We start from the raw sequence: 18,136 nt of genomic DNA, 5'->3' as shown, positions 1-18,136 counted from the left end.
ACTGGTATGAATTTCAAAGACTAGAATCTTACCTTAGTAGATCTCTTCCAATCGCTTCAGTAAGGCATTCACCTATTCTGCTAGGTCAATGTGCTTTTGTAGGATTCAATGCCTCTATAGAGGGATCCGCTCTTGCAGGACCTATAGGCTCCTATGAACTAGTTGCAGACTATGGGATTGAGAACGTCACTTTCTTTGCCTTTGTGTCATCAATAATGGTGACTTGCTCCCTTTGCCTGCTCTTGCATTTCTAGCTTTAGGAGATTGATAAGACAAGCCTGACAAGTAGAATTGTCCTTTTTTAATGCCATCCTATGTTTATAGCCTCTCTCAATACCATGATAAGCACCTACGTTATTGCTCTATTGTTGTCAACCTATAGCCCCTATTGTGGAGTGCTAAGAGCTCGGAACTAAAATGCGCTAAAGGTGTTTCCTCCACAAGCCAAGTTTTCCCTAAATAGTGAAAAGCTAGGAGGTAGTTTCTCTAGTTCAAAAAGTGCATCGTTACTAGAAGTCGAGGTCAACTGCATGTCGAAATCAAGGAGTCCATTCTTGGTTGAGAAGTCCCACTACCTCCAGAACATGGTGCCATCTTGTTCTTGTACTTCCGATCTATCATGATCATTGTTAAGATTAATCATCAACATTAATAGTGTTCTATTGAGTGTGGGATGTCTTAGTGTGATATTGACTATCCTAAGGCATGGGTGTCTCAGTTTGAGACATACTTTAATTGCCTGAGTTGTATAAGGCATCTCTCTCAAACAAGATAGCATAGGATTTCTTCTTAGGGGAGCATTCCTTAGTGTAGTGATGATGAGACATGAGGACAGTTTGCAATCTCAAGGCTAGCTAAGCCATGTCTTGACCAACTAATACAATGAAAACTAAAAAGCTATTCCATCATTTTTAAATACGAATAGAGGTAGATAGATATAACCAATTATGGAAGCATCTATGGAACAACAAAAAGTGTTGAGCATTCTAACTAAGTAGGGGAGGTGTGGCCATTTTATTCTTCTGAAGCATGTCAAAAACCCATTGATATGGGCCTTTATCCTAGTATACCTAGTGTTCCTATGTCCATAAAGTAGCCCTAATGGCTCCAATAGTCACCTAGATATAACAATCTTGTGGGCAATTGCATGGCATCATAACTCAACATAGTTGTGCATTGCATTGTATTGCTCTTCTTTAATGAGGGGGAGAAGCAATGAGGCTCCGCTTGTGGTATTTCATGCACTATACTGTACTTTGTCTTAATGGTTTTTTCTCTCCTTTTAATGAATTAACAAATGTCTTTGATAATATTAGAATGTAGCTATGCCCTATACTAACTCGGGAGAGGTTGAGCCTTGCGGACTCCCATGATTCTATGGCTATCCAAATGTAGTAAGTCGCCTTTTAGTGTTTGTCTCATAGACCCGTGTGGTCTTCCACATGCATTGATGGATCTCTCTCTCTCTCTCTCTCTCTTCCCCCCCAGCCCCCCATCACCCACCATCAACCCACCCCTTAGCCCCCCTCGCCACCCCTCAGCCTGCAACCCATGCCACCTCTCAGCCCCCCATGCCAACCCTTAGCCCACCCACGCCACCCCTCAGCCCCTCGCGCTAACTCCTAGCCCATCGCAGCCCTCACCCTAGGTCCCTCCTACTTTGTGGGGGGGCCTCTTTGGTCCACGGGACCTGTAGGTCCCTCCTCTACTTCGCGGCACTATGCAAGGTCACCATGGGGCTGTTCACACTCCCTTGACTTCACTAGCCCACCTATACTGCTTGCATTGCCTAGGCGACCTACTCCAAATAGGCCTACATCCACAAAACAGCAAGAACAACCATCAAGAAGATCATGAACAATGGAGAGACCATCAAGAAAACCAAGAACTCTGAGAAGATGTCAAGAAGATACACACATGAGCTTCCTAGCAAACCTTTGACTCAGCAAATAGCTCCCACAAAGTTCCAATAAAATACGGCACTATAAATAGACAGAAGAGATAGGAAAACTAAGCCAGCATGCTTAAAGTATCCTTTTGGACAGTAAATCTGTGAGAAATATTTTCATTTTTCTATTTTCTTTTTTTGCAAACAAACAAGCAGGGACAATAGAGATTCTTTTTTTGCATGCACATGGATGTTTGGAGGATTTTGAGGGAAACAAACACTCTAAAATGCTATGACACCTTACACAGCTTGTGTAAAGAATAAGGGAGAGAGGTAGGAGACTCAAGTTCAGCTTTCTTCACAACACACAAAAGAGAGAGGACACAAGGTTGGAGGGTGAAGCCTTTCTTCACTTTTGCACACAACAACCATACAATAGAAGAGGGAAATACCCTATATGTCAAACCCTAGAATACGTGGTTCATATGTGAACCCAAACCAAAAACATACGTGGTAGTCTAACTACACCACGAGTACAACTAACATAGGCGGTGACATAAATGATAGTCATCCAGGAGATATATCGGGGGTAGAGCTTGATATCTCAACACTCCCCCTCAAGCTCAAATCCATCTCACATACACCAAGCAAGCTCCTAAATCTGCGAAGCTTCTCGGTACCCAATGCCTTCGTAAAAATATCAGCCACCTGCTCCTCAGTGCTGACATAGACAAGATCAATCTCACCAGCTAGAACCTTCTCTCTCACAAAGTGATAATGCACCTCAATGTGCTTCGTTCTAGCATGATAAACTGGGTTATTAGCAAGCATGATGCTGCTAATGTTGTCACAATGAATGACAACTGCTGCATGAATTGACTGTCCCATATTTGCAAGTAGCTTCCGTAACCAAGCTACCTCACATGCAGCCATTGCTGCACCCCTGTACTCAGCCTCTGTGCTCGACAAGGCAACTGTTGGCTGCTTCTTGCTGCTCCAACTGATGACACCACTCCCAAGGGAAAACATAAAACCACTAGTAGATCTCCTGTCTGAGACACTACCAGCCCAGTCAGCATCTATGTATCCATGTACCTGTAATGCACACCCAGCTTCATAAAACAGTCCATAATGCAATGTGGACTTCACATACCGCAGTATGCGCCTAGCCGCATCCAAATGTGGCTTCCTTGGTGCCTGCATAAACTGACTCACCAGCCCCACAACATAGCTCAAATCTAGTCTGGTGATAGTCATGTAAATCAAGCTACCTACTATGCGCCTGTACATAGTAATATCTTCAAGAAGCTCACCTGTCTCTGCATTGAGCTTCACATTCTGCTCCAATGGAACAGAGATAGGCTTACAGCCTGTCATCCCATATTTGGACAGCATGTCCAAACCGTATTGCCTTTGCAACAGCCATATCCCACTCGGGGATCTAATAACCTCAATGCCCAAGAAGTAACGCAGCTCTCCCAAATCCTTCATCTCAAATTTCTGCTTCAACAGCAGCTTCACTTCATTAATGTCTGCATCACTATCACCTGTAATAATCAAGTCATCAACATAGATGACTACAAGCACAATCCCTCTGTTTGTCCTTTTCACATAAAGTGAAAAATCTGAATTGGAAATCTGAAATCCAATAGTGACAAGATATTGCCCTATCTTGTCTGACCATGCCCTCGGCGCCTGTTTTAAGCCATACAAGGCTTTGCGCAACCTGCATACAAAATCGGGGTGTGAATTATCCTCATAACCTTCTGGCTGCATCATATAAACCTCTTCCTGCAAATCACCATGCAAGAAGGCATTTTTCACATCCATCTGATGCAAAGACCATCCCTTTGCAGCAGCCATAGCAATTACTGCTCTCACGGTTGCCATCCTTGCAACTGGGCTGAAAGTTTCCTCATAGTCAATTCCATATGTCTGCGCAAAACCTTTGGCAACCAATCTTGCCTTGTACCTGCTAACAGACCCATCAGCATTGTGCTTTACTTTGTAAACCCACTTGCAACCAATAGCCTTCTTATCATGAGGCAAAGGCATCAAATCCCAAGTGTGGTTTGCATCCAAGGCAGCCATCTCTTCATCCATAGCTGCTTCCCAATTTTTATGCCCTGTTGCATCCTCAAAACATGTGGGCTCTGGCTCCTCTAGAACCTTGACCATATAAGCATAGTGATGTGCTGTATACCCATCATATCTCAGCCTGTCAACTGGATACTTAATACGAGTGGACCTCTGTACAACTGGATCAGTTGCAGGAGTCTTTAAATCATGCCTGGTTTTCCTTGCACCAGGTGTAACAACAGAAGGAATCCCAAGTTCCTCATCAAGGCTCATTTCAGAGCTGCTTGACTCTCCATCAACATGAGAGCTACCAGCAGACACATCAAACACTGGAGCATGGTCTACTTTTTCTTTTCCCTTATGTGATACCTGCACAACACTATCAGGGCTGCCATGTGACGATTCACTAGATCTCAATCTCCCTGTCCATGCATTAGATCCACTAGTAGAGGACTCTCTGGGTCCACTCAAGGCTTGAGATTGCTGCTCTGCATTTATTGCAGCATTCCCATTTCCTGCATCTGCATCTCCTACCATAACAGTTGGTGCATACCAGCTGTTCATTTCATCAAAAACAACATCTCTGCTCACTTGCATTTTGCGGGTGGAAGGGTTATAACAGCGATACCCTTTCTGGTGCAGAGCATATCCAATAAAGATGCATTTTTCTGCCTTTGGATCCAGCTTTGTTCTCTTCTCATCAGGAACATGAACATAAGCTATGCAACCAAATACCTTCAAGTGAGAAATATCTGGTTTTTGGCCTGTATACATTTCTTCAGGCGTCATGCCATGGACAGCTGCAGTGGGGGTTCTGTTCATAATATAAACAGCAGTTGCTACTGCTTCAGCCCAAAAATAATCAGGCATGTTTTTCTCATTTAGGATCGCCCATCCTACTTCTGCAATATGCCTGTTCTTCCTTTCTGCAACCCCATTCTGCTGAGGGGTAGACCTGCATGAGTACTTCCTTTGAATTCCCTGTTCTTTCAGATATTCACAAAATTCTTCTGAAAAGTACTCTCCCCCTCCATCAGATCTTAGCACTTTAATATGCACACCTTTCTCTTTTTCAACCATGGCCTTAAAAGCCTTGAAATGGCTGAACACTTCACTTTTGTGCTTCATAAAATAAATCCACACCTTCCTAGTGTAGTCATCAATAAACGTCACATAATAATGGCATCCACCAATAGAAGCAGCTTTGGTTGTCCAAACATCTGAATGGATCACTTCCAAAGGTCTTCTACTCACCTTAGCATTTTTGGGAAATGCATGTCTGGCCTGCTTACCCATTTGGCATGCTTCACATACCTTTTGCATTCCCTCAACTCTGAATTTAGGCAAACCTGCAACAATGTTTTTTGTTTGCATAGATTTCAGCCTTTGTATATTCACGTGCCCAATGCGCTTGTGCCATATCTCAATATCTGCAATGACACCTCTCCCATGCGCAAACATAGCAGCTTTCACCTCAGGCATATCAACATCCAAGGTGAACATTCTGCCATTTTTGTTGCCTTTTGCAACCAAGCGGCACTTATTTTTCAAGTCCTCAACAAAGCATCCATCAAGATTAAATCTAACTTGCAGACCTTGCTCAACCATCTGGCCAACTGAAACCAGGTTCTTGGTGATTTTTGGAACATGAAGTACATCTGCCAAGTACTTCGTTTTGCCATCCTGCATAGCCAATGGCACTTTACCAACCTACGTAATTGGGTGCGCAATATCATCACCTGTTTCAACATAACCTGGCTTATCCAAATTTCTAACATCATGAAACCACTCACCATGACTGGTCATGTGGTTAGAGGCACCTGAATCAACATACCAAACATCATTGCAAGCTGCAGCATCTCCTGACATGGAGTTAACCATATGCTGCATCACAAAAAGGTGCTCATTTCTGTCGTCACCATGCCCACTTGATGATGCATAGTTGCTTTGCTGCAACTTCCCACTTTTGATGTCATTCTGCTTTTTATAGCATGTATTCTCCTTGTGTCCAGGCTTTCCACAATAATAGCATTCTGTGCTGCTATTTACTTGCTGGTTCCTTTGCCATGAACCACAGCCTCTTTGGCTCCCCCTGCCTCTAGAACTACCACGTCCTCCTCCATAGGACTGGTTTTCCTGTTGTTGCTGTTGGTTCTGATTTCCTGCACGGCCACCAAAACGGCCTCTTCCTCTACCCCTGCCTCTACCTGTATTCGAGTAGAAAGCAGTCTCTTGAGAAGTTGAGGTGGCTGAACCACCATTCCTTTGCTCTTCACTCAGCAAGAGAGCAATAAGTTCCTGAAAATCAGGAAATGTTTCATGGACTCCAATGGATGTCCAAAACTGTGCATAATCTTTCCCAAGACCATTCAAGGTCACAGACACTAAGTCCTCATCATCAACAGGTGCTCCAATAGAGGCAAGACAATCTGCAAGGCCTTTCACCTTCAAGGAATACTCATTTATATTCAGATTTTTCCTTTGCACATTGTGCAACTCCTGCTTTAGCTGCATCTTTCGTGCTTTGGTATTTGTGCTATACAGCTTCACCAATGTATCCCATGCCTCCTTAGGCGTCTCTACATCCTGTATATGCACAATCATAGAATCTGAAATGCTAACAGACAGCCAATACAGGCATTTTCTGGCTTTTTCATGCCATTCTTTAAAGGCCTTCAATTCAGCAGGAGTGGGAGCAGCACTCAAAACTGGTTCTGCAGTTTCACCACTGATGTACTCCCAAACTCCCTTTCCCATAAGGAAGTTTGTCATCCTGAACTTCCATGCTTGGAAGTTGTTCTTGTCAAGCTTCTCACTGACAATGGTAGACAGATTCTCAGACATTTTACAAATCACGAATTGCAACAGCAACCTGTAAACACAGCAAATGCCTCACAAGGGCAAATAGCAAAACTTCTGCAAAAAGCCTCACAGGGGCAGATCTGCAACACTGACGAAAGTGGTATTTCACCACACAGTCACTTCCTAGTGACGATTTTGTATCAACAGGCAACAGGCATGAATCTGCAACTCCCAATATCTCTGCACACAGGCATACGATGCAATTTCTGTGGCACCTTTCCACCGACTAGCCGCGCAGTGGTTGCACAGCGAAAAACAGGGCCTTTTTCTGAGTGCCTGCGAAGAACTTCCGCCTTCAAAACTTTGCCCTCTCCCGCAGCATATACTGCGCTCTCGCCACACCGCGAAGGGCCTCTCAATCTGAAACAGTGCACTCCTGCACTTCTGGCTGTGCTACCTGCAGAGATTTGCTCCCAAACTCGAAATAGGAAAGCAACACTGGTCCTCTTACCAGGACACCACAAACTTGGCTTGCTTTCTTGAGCTCCTTACCACGAACAAGGCTCTGATACCATGTAAAGAATAAGGGAGAGAGGTAGGAGACTCAAGTTCAGCTTTCTTCACAACACACAAAAGAGAGAGGACACAAGGTTGGAGGGTGAAGCCTTTCTTCACTTTTGCACACAACAACCATACAATAGAAGAGGGAAATACCCTATATGTCAAACCCTAGAATACGTGGTTCATATGTGAACCCAAACCAAAAACATACGTGGTAGTCTAACTACACCACGAGTACAACTAACATAGGCGGTAACATAAATGATAGTCATCCAGGAGATATATCGGGGGTAGAGCTTGATATCTCAACAGCTTGCGCAACTCCTAATGCTACATCTACTATCCTCGCTAGCCTCCAAAAAGTATGCCTAGCACTAATTGAGAAAATTGACAATCTAGAAGCTACAAATGTAGCTCTCTTAGCAGAGAAGGCACATGTGGATAAGATACTAGTTGAGGTGAAGAAACAAGGAGGGAAAATACAAGAGGAATTGAGGAACAAAAAGGCTAAATGAGATGAATGGGAAAAGGAAAAGGACAAATGGATATCTAAAAAGACCAAGCTCTAAGACAAGGTACATGCCTTGGGGATTGAAGTGCAACAATTGAAAGACATGAAGGTGGATCCGGAGTGAAATTGCAAGGCTATGGAAGGACTTAAAACAATAAATGCTATACTCAAGAAGGACATTGCAACCATGCAATCAACAATGCAAAGCACACATGCCTAGCTCAAGCAACAAATCATCAACAAGGGTGAGGCAAAGATTGTTGAGAGTTGTGGTGCCATGAGCACATGAATTAGAGGCTAATGTATGGTATAGGAAAGAATTAAAGTAGCCACCCTAGGATGTGGACTACATGATGTGGCGATGTGGATTGAGGATATCCACAAGGAGATATGTGGATCAAAGGATCCCACAAGTGTTGACTATTCAAAGGGCACTCTGTATATAAGAGGCCTATCATGTATTGGTGAGAACACATATTGCAAGCGATATAGATTTGCTATCTCCCTCTCATGTCTTATTTAGTGTGCTTTGAGCATCCATAGTTCTTATGCTTATCTAGTCACACTAGGCTTAGTGGCAATCATGTGTTTACTCTTTGACATGGTATCAGAGCTTCGGGTCATTTACTAAGTCCAGTTTATAGATTAGTATGTTTGTATATTCTCGTTTCTCATTTTTGTATGTCTAGTTGAGAAAAAGAAAAAATGGCACAATAGTATCATCTTTATGGAGAAAGGATTGAAGAGTGAGATTTATGTCCATTCTATTTGAGTGAGTTTTGAGTGGGAGAGACTCTCTCTATGTGCAACTGAGAGAGAAAGAGAGACCTTTGAGAGACTCTTCTACGAGCTCCCATGAGAGGAGCATAGCTCCAACAAAGTTGCAAATGAAGCTTCTATCAATTCTGCTCGCGGGATGTGATCAAGCACTCCAAACTCCAACAGCAACACGCATCTTTAAGAGCCCACGATAAACTTCAACGAATGCTCCCACAAGTCGCTCAATGGTTCATTGACAACACTCAAGCTACAAGCCAACCGACTCCAATAGCCTCACAATTCAACAACCACGCACCAGGTTCCAGCCATGAGCTCCACTATCTGCATGCCTGCTCTATAGCTCCCATAGCTCCAACATCGCTCCTATGGCTGACACTCAGCACAAAGCTTCTCCACGCTGAGACTCCAAGCAACTTCAGTGGTGACTGCTTGCACTGACCTTCTGCAACGCCATAGTGACCAACGACCCTCTCCAACAGAACAACTCGACTTCGACCAGCGTGACTTTTGCAGCCTCCTACACAACAGGCAACAAAGGCCTAGCAGAGACTCCAGCAACCTACCCTCAATGCATCAATGCAGCTCCTTTGCTTGATCATCAAGCTCGTAGATGAGGATAAGATCTCATTGACAAAGGTATTAGCAGAGCTCGAAGTGCCAGTGGACTTTTATGACATTGTTCATCCTTCTGGGCTGTGGAGTCCTTAGGGGAAGTGCAAGACAAGAAGGATTATTGTGGCATCCCCCTTATTGCCCATGTCGTGCTCATCATCGGCCCCAATCAGGAGCTCAAGGCATCTATTTTGTATGCCGCAACCATACAGCATGCCTTCAACCATCCACAAAGTCTCCTCCAAGGTTCTCTACCAAAAAGACACATGGCAGTAGATGAGAAGACACATGGCAAGATAAGATGTAGCTATGGTTAAATTTAACTCTAGCTTGGTCAATGGTTAAGCCATGGTTAGATTTAAGTTCGAGGTTAGTTAAGTGCCACCTAAGCACATAGCCTCTGACAAGCACAATATGTATTCTGCACATGAACTCTTGTGCCACATCATCAAGACCCTCTCTTCTTCACAGAAACTTTGACAAGCCATAACTTCCAATCCAGGAAGAATTTGCATGCGCTCCAAAAAGAAAAAGTGATCGCCTTTTTTAGCTCTATGCACCTGTCAAGTCAGAATCATTGTTAGCAATTAGAAATGACCAATATTGAAAGAAATCAATTGGTAAGACCTTTGCAACAAATGACAAATCAAAGCATGAATGCACACATCGTTGTCATAAGCATGCCAAAAGCACAAGTGCATGAGATGCCCATAGCCCAAAACATGGCATCCACACATAAAGCATTAAGGCACATGGAAGAAAAAAGCATCATGCATCAAGCTACATCAAGCAAAGCAGCGAACGCCATCGACAACATGTATTGAGAAGCAACATCCTTGCCACCTTCAGCCCACACATTTGATTTACAAACTTGACCACCTGAGAGTAGCCATGTAAGCACCCAAGGGAGGATTTGATCTTGTAATACCCACACTTGACCACCTTAAGTAGCAATGTATGCGTTGAGGGGAGGTGATGGAATGCAACTCACATCTGACCACCTTGCTGTAGCCAAAGGATCATGGCACCAAGGGGAGGTGTTGAGAGTTGTGGTGCCATGAGCACATGAATTAGAGGCTAAGGTATGGCACATGAAAGAATCAAAATAGCCACCCTAGGATGTTGACTACATGATGTGGAGATGTGGATTGAGGATATCCACAAGGAGAGATGTGGATCAGAGGATCCCACAAGTGTTGACTATTCAAAGGGCACTCTCTATATAAGAGGCCTATCATGTATTGTTGAGAACACATATTGCAAGAGATATAGATTTGCTATCTCCCTCTCATGTCTTATTCAGTGTGCTTTGAGCCTCCATAGTTCTTATGCTCATCTAGTCACACTAGGCTTAGTGGTGATCATGTGTTTACTCTTTAACAAAGATGCTAGAATGGAAGGATGTGGTTGAAAAAGGCACAACAACCCCAAATAAAGAGTTTATCTCTAAAGCTTTAGAGGAGGAAAAGAGAAGAGCTAGCAAGGCACTAAATGTCCTTGTAAGGGGCCTACCACTTAGGAGACACACCAATGGTGGATGAAGGTTTTGTTCACTAAGTTGGGGGTAAATCTCACCACTGAGATAGTTTGGAGGGTGGGCAAGGCAGATGGACCAATAAGGCCACTAGTGATGACACTCAAGACGGCATTGGATAGCACCATCATGAGCATGAGGGAAAACTTGAAGGGAACTACGATCTATTTGGATGATGATCTTACTCTCTTGTAGTAGGACCGGAGGGAGGGTATGTTACCAGTAATGGCAGCAAGAGAAGCATGGAAATGGGCTACATACATAGATGGTAGGGTGGTCATCCAAGAGAGAGGAGACAAGGAGGAGAAAGAAGAGAAGGAAGATGCGGAGTTATGTCGATGTCACATCCATGGTACAAGTGCACACAGTGGACTGAAGATGGTAGTATGGAACTGTAATGGCATCCTTTGGTCTGACCCAGGTGGTTTCTTAGAGACATACACTGACAGAGACATGATCTTCTACACCAAGACACTTGCAATATATTTGGGGAGCTTGAGGCAAACCTTTTTTGGTGATTCATTTGGTTGTTTTGGCATAGCTTTGAATCTGCAGAGGTCTACCAACAATGATGAGATATATATGGGAATCAGCCCATAGGAAGGAGATGAGAGGAGAGAGTGGGGTACAAGGGTCGAGAGGTGTGGCTATCCTTTCAAGAGCACATTTGAGACCATTCATATCTATAATCTGGAGAGAGGAGCATGTACGACATATGTGAGTGCGGGTTTAGAGTGTGGGTTCAACTACTAGATACACCCCCAACTTTCATTGTAGTGTGTTACTTTCCCCCAGACACATCACCATATGCACCAGAAGTCACCACCATTGACGAGCACATTCCTTATGAGACTATTCAAGATGAGCTTTCTAGATAGGGGGACACTCTCCTCCTTGGTGACTTCAATGCACGTACTAGTAACAGACAGGTTGGCCTGCTAGATTTCGATGAGGATTCCCTCATAGTATCGGAGATGGATGCAATAGAGCTGGGGATCGTGAGGCAGTCGGAAGATGCATATGCACCCGTGATAGCATATGGGAGGCACCTACTCGAGTTGGGGGCTATACATGACTTGATCATATATAGCAGCCTTCAGAGATGGCCATCATCTGGTGGGCTCACTTGTTTCCCACATCGCGGGGGGAAAAGTATAGTGGACTACTTGTTGGGTTCACTAGCCTTTGCCCCACAGATACATGATTTTATTGTGCCTCCTCCTCCACTCAGGGCTAACCACTCATACCTTACTTTCTGTATATCGGCCGCCATGCAAACCATGAGGAGGGTCCCGCCACCACCCACTCGTGTTTAGATCCATTTTGACCATACTCTTGATCTATTGTACATGAACCTCCTGGCCTTTGAGATCCCAGTCTTACTTGAAGAGTGTATGGACATCCCACATGCATTAGATACCCTTGTCTTAGTAATATAGGATGTTGCCACCAGATCCTTTCCCACAACTCGATCTGCACGTATCCCAAATGGGAAGGTGCCCCAAAACCCCTGGTTTGATGATGAGTGCAAAGAGATGAGAGCCCACCTCACACGTGAGTGTGCTGGGAGATTTGACTTCACCAGAGATACAACGGACGCTGAGAAGTGGGCTTTCCTCATACACAGGATGGAGGAGGTGATCGAATACTTTCATGGAGGAGACCCTACTATGGGATGGGAGCTCTTGTCTGAGGGGACGTCATCCATCCCCATCACAGATCTAGAAATCTGGCATACATATGCATGCTCTCTCTATGATGCCCCGGGTCAGACACCATCGAATATGTCATCTATGCCCAAACTCACTACATGTCCCTTGTTTACCACACATAATGTATGGGCTACCCTTCTCTAGGTTCATAACCAGAGATCACCAAATCATGAGGGAATATGCACCGATCACTTTGCACATGGATAGGAGTTCTTAACCTCGGTCCTAGCACAACAGTTCAACCATGCCGTATGCCATGGCTTCCTACCTACACCTAGAGCACCACCACCATAGTACCGATACACAAGGCAGGTGGCAAGTGATCCCATGGACACTGGTAACTACCGCACTCTTATGATTGGCCACACTCTGGCTAAGATATATGGGTCGGTACTAGAGAGGGAGATAAGCAGCCACAGAGGGTCACGGGCAGTGGTGGGATCTTGGGCAGGCAGGTTTTTGGAGATAGCACTCCACCCTGGACCACATTTTTACCTTGAGGGCTATTATTGAGGAGGCCAAGTTGAGACATTAGAAAGTCTACACTTGCTTCGTAGTCTTTTGTAAGGCATTTGATATTGTCCCATGCTTTCGCTTGATCAAGAGGTTACATGAGTTGCAGCTCCCAGAGATCATGATTTGGGGGGTCATGAGTCTATATGAGTCCATTAAAGGGAGGGTACGTGCCCCAGGAGGTCTATCAGATTCGGTTGAGAGCACTATCGGAGTGAAACAGGGCTTCCCCCTCGCAGTGACTCTCTTCGGGCTCTATATTGATGAGATCACTTCCTTTGTAGATCACCTAGGTTGAGAGGGTTCCTGGCTAACCTGATGGTGCAGATACTGATGACATAGTCCTCATATCATCCTCAGTAGAGGGATTGCAGAAACATCTAGAGGCTCTGGAGGAGTTTTGCAGAGAGAGAGACTTGAAAGTTAACCTTGGGAAAACCAAGGTTATGATCTTCAACACCTCGCGAGTAGTGGCATGTCGCCATAGTTTCACATACCAAGATGAACCAATGGAGATAGTGCAGTGTTACACATACTTGGGGCTAGTGTTCATCAAACCAGGTTTCACGATGACCAATGCAGGTACGGCACGACTCACACGAGGACAAGGTGCTCTGGCTCGACTAGAGAGACACTGCTTCCAGGCACACTTCCAAGACCCTCCGATGAAGGGTTGGCTTTTTGACATGCTGGTGAAACCAACTGCCATGTATGTAGCACCTTTCTGGGGAAGTGATATTCCAACGAGACAGAGTGGAAGAGATTGGAGAGGTAACAAGTGATTATGGGATCCAGGATGGTTTGAAGCAAGCCCTCAGTCCCCCATCATATTATACTGGCAGAGTTTGCCATGAACCCTCCAAGTTGATGCCATCTTTTGGACGACGACTTTCCTCCATAGAGTTTGGGCCTTACCCCAGTAGAGATTACTGAGGCTAGCATTGGAGTCTTCTAGGTGACTCACAGAGAGCGGTGGTGATACATCATGGTACGCACAGATACCCACATGGTTTGTTAATATTCAAATGGATATACTTCCCCCCTTTTCGTACAGCATAGAGCTCGACAAACACATATATACAAGAGCTCCTCACATCTCATCAAAGAGCCACCAGGTTACCTAGATATATGGAACCTGGGCATGTACTCGGACCGTTAGCTCTGAGCACTTGATACTCTTCTGATATTTTGCGACTCTACTGTTTTATTCACTAGCTTAGCACTTTAGCTTAGTGAGCCCTTTGCTTCAGCCCTTAGTGACTTGTATGAGTTACCTTTTGGTTTTGCACTTTGTCTCGTAGGCCCGTCAGGCCTCCTACAGACGTTAATACATCTTTCTTTCTTTCTATCTCTCTCTCTCTCTCTCTCACTCATTGTATCAATGGACAAGGGCACAAGTTAGCCAACCTTACTCACATGGCATCACAACTCAACACACCTGCATGTTGCACTATGGTGGATTCTTTAGAGACGGAGATAAGCTTATGAGGCTCCCCTTGTGGCGTTTCATGTATATATTGTACATGGTCTCAATGGCCATTTCTATGCTAGTATTGTATTTACAAACCTCTCTCTCTCTCTCTCTCTCTCTCTCTCTCTCTCTCTCTGTGCGCACCAAGGGCACAACGTACCAGCCACTATTGGAGCCTATCCCAAGATTTGCAATGCCTCAGTTGCTTCCATACAGATAGGCTCACACCATCTACAATGTGAAATAGGTAGATAGCATGCTATGGACACCCACTCCTCGTTTAGACCGACACATTATGCCATCAGAGAGACTGAGCAAGAATAGAGACTGAGCAACACTTCTTTTGGAATCTTATGCCTACTAAAGCACTAGAGTGAGTTTCAAGACTATCATCTCACAGAATTTGATCATTCCTAGTCTCTTCTCCCAACGTGGCCCTACCCTTGCTATGCGAGCATACATCGCAAAGATTATGGAGAGACGACATCATTTGTTGGATCACTAGACATGCAACATGTTTTCCTTCATTAGTAAATCAATCATATGACCTATCATAGATGGATTGGCTTTTGTTATGGTCCCATAGGTCATATTCGTCCTTTGTGGACCTTAAAACAATCATCTGTCTCTCTGTCTCTCTGTCTCTCTCTCTGTCTCTCTCTCTCTCTCATAGTATCAATTGACAAAGGCACAAGTACTCACATGGCATCACAATTCAACACGATTGTATGTCGCACTTTGTTATTATTCTTTAATGAGGGAGATAAAAAATGAGGCTTCTATAGGAGGTCCCCCCTTGTGGTATTTCATGTATACACTATACTTGGTGTCAATGGCCATTTCCATCATATTATTCAATTGATAATCCTCTCTCTCTCTCTCTCTCTCTCTCTCTCTCTCAGCTTCACTTATCGAGGGGAGATGATGGAGATCGTACAATCATGGCGTTCACGGGACTTGTTTTCATGATTATTCATGTAGCGAGAGAGTGGCTCACAAGAGGTCAGGGAGCTCTGGCTCAGCTAGAGCGATAGTGATCTCGGGCACACTTCCAGGACTCCTCGATGAAGGGTGGGGCTATTTAATCTACTAGTGAGGCCAACATCCATGTATGCCGCTCCCTTCTGAGAAGGTGATCCGTCGACAGGTGATTGGTAGAGATTTCAGAGACTAGGTTATTATAGGATCCAAGATGATTGGAACTAAGACCTACTCTCATTAGATAGTACAGCTAGAGTTCGCCATGACACCACTTCATATTGATGCTATCTTTCAGACGGTGACATATCTTTACAGGGTTTGCGCCTTGCTCAGTTGGAGACTACCGAGGTTGGCACTAGTACACATGTATATTCAAATGGTTTTCCCGTGAGAGTATTCAAATGGATTGACTCCCCCCCTACTTGGATGCCACGTCTCCCTTGATCCCATGGCATGAGATCAACCAAATCATACGGTTGGTCTAAGCTCCATACCTCATGGAGTTCAGGGGAGAGCCAGGAGTCTGCCAATTTTCCTTTTTGATAAGCCAAAAATGGCTACGTTGGTGATTCGTAATGGAACATGGACAATTAGAAACCAACCACTTTTTGTCCTAATGTGGGTTCCAGATTTCTCGCCAAAAAAAACCCCTCCGTAAAAGGCTCCAATATGGGTAGAATTTCATGATCTCCCTCTCGCATGTTTTGCTAGATGGAGACGTTACGCGCCCCACTAGGTCAGTTCTCAGGGGTCGAGCAGGAAATATTTGTATGCCCAAGAGGCAATCCTCAGGCATGTGTCCTCAAGGACCTGCCTGTAGATCCACCGAGAGCATTAATAATTGAGGATGAGAGGGGAGGGAAGATGGCACAAAAACTATTGTTTGAAAACAATACCGAATTCCTTCTTTCTGTGTGGAATGGGAGGCCATTATTTGGGATAGGATCACTCCTAAGAAACAGTCTTGCCTCCTATGGCTACTTATGCACAAAGCAGTTTGGACAGGATGCAGAGCTGTTGCCATTGGCAAGGGCAGTTAGTTATGCCAGAGTCGTAGAAAATATTGCTCATCTGTTCCTGAACTCCAGGTTTTCAAATATTGTGTGGGAAGATGTACATCAGCTGGTGGGCAGAGGTGTAGGACTCCGGAGCACATTGCTCGTCTATTCCTGACCTGCAGGTTTTCAAAGAGTGAGGGGGAAGGTGTAGTTCACATGGGGGGATTTTTTCTTTCAACTTCACAATAATGCTGTTCAGGATGCACCACCAAGGTACAAGGGCAACTGGACTGAACTGAGTAATCTTCTGTGGCTTATATGGCTTCAAAGAAACGCTGTAGTGTCTTCTTAGATGCAAAATGCTACTCACTGCACAATGGATTTTTTCTACATGAGGATCACTAAGGAGTCAACTTTGCCTCCATACTTGTTAGCGATGCTATCTGTCAACTTATGTTGAACATATTGCAGTGTTTCGAAAAGAATTCAGTGCTCTAATGAAATTTACTTTGCCATGGCATAGATAAACAAGAAAGAAAGAACATGCACTATTTTTAAACGTTCAAAAACAGCTAGAATGTCTACAAAAACCTTTGACAAGCAAGGTAGATAACTTAGTCAGGAGCTGCCAAAAGATTCCAAAGAGAGATATTACAAATACCGATTGCTTTACAAATAGCATTACTCTCTCCCAACTGATAGAGAAGAGCTACGTTTCAATAATGCCCAAGATTTGCTTGGAAAATAATTTTGCTCTCATTATTTTCTGTTCAAGCTGAATATGTTAACTCGAATGAGAAATAGTCCCAATGCTGGAGAGTTGCCACGGTACAGAAATAGTTATTGAGACCTGTACACTACTTCAGACCTCCTTTCAATGCATACATGATAACCCTCCAGCTCCAGCAGGATCAATGAACATATGAAGTCAAGTCGTGCCTAGCAAGGCTCACCCATAATATCAACTATGAACCCTATGCAGCTGCAGTGATTCATTTACCAAGATTTTGAAATCTGCCGCTCTCATTACAACTTCAGGTGATCCCTCCCAGCGCTGAGACAGACTATTCAAGCTGCGATGCAGTATTATTTTGCTTTTTACATATAATCAGCTTCTTGATTTCTTCAAGCACCTGTAATTGGTAACATAGACTGTAAGTTTCTGATTTAAAACCTTTCAAAGCCTAAAGAACACATTACATCACCATTCATGATACAAAAGGCTGGTCAACCTGTAAAACATGAACAACTAAGAAGAAATAAAGTACTGTTTCCTATATATGTACACATTACATCAGTACCATTCATGATACAAAAGGCTGGTCAACCTGTAAAACATGAACAACTAAGAAGAAATAAAGTACTGTTTCCTATATATGTGACCAGTCTATAAAGATTCATCTTCATCTATATACCCCATTTGGAACTCCATAAATGCAATTGGATGTGGATATCCACAACCAAACTCTAGAAAATACTAGTAAAGGGGGGAGGTCAACCTCCCAATGTAAATATCAGAGTTCTGATCATGATTTCAATCACTTGTCTGTCAAATACATATTTCAGGCTTCCCTTATTGGAAAAACCAATAGTCATTAGACCCAAACAAGAAATCATCTTAGATGTACTGCATTTTAATTATTCTTAGAGCAAGAACGCTCTAGTCTTGCAAGTTGAAAATTGAAGCTATAACC

General features: G+C 43.9%; 1 protein-coding gene across 1 annotated transcript in view; it reads right to left on the bottom strand.

Annotated features, from left to right (window-relative positions):
* Positions 1-17,064: 17,064 nt before the first annotated feature.
* Positions 17,065-18,136, bottom strand: part of LOC147894086 (shikimate kinase 3, chloroplastic-like) — a 39,869-nt gene continuing 38,797 nt past the window's right edge. Inside the window, exon 10 of the mRNA XM_087384667.1 lies at positions 17,065-17,575. Coding sequence (XP_087240793.1) covers positions 17,507-17,575 — 69 coding nt within the window. The 3' untranslated portion in view covers positions 17,065-17,506. The remainder of the gene's footprint in view (positions 17,576-18,136) is intronic.

This window comes from Dipteris shenzhenensis, chromosome 14 (genome assembly GCF_047967505.1).
Source record: "Dipteris shenzhenensis isolate YYH24624 ecotype China chromosome 14, Dip_SZ_1.0, whole genome shotgun sequence".
NCBI classification, from domain to species: Eukaryota; Viridiplantae; Streptophyta; class Polypodiopsida; order Gleicheniales; family Dipteridaceae; genus Dipteris; species Dipteris shenzhenensis.
This window is presented reverse-complemented; position numbering and strand designations above follow the sequence as displayed.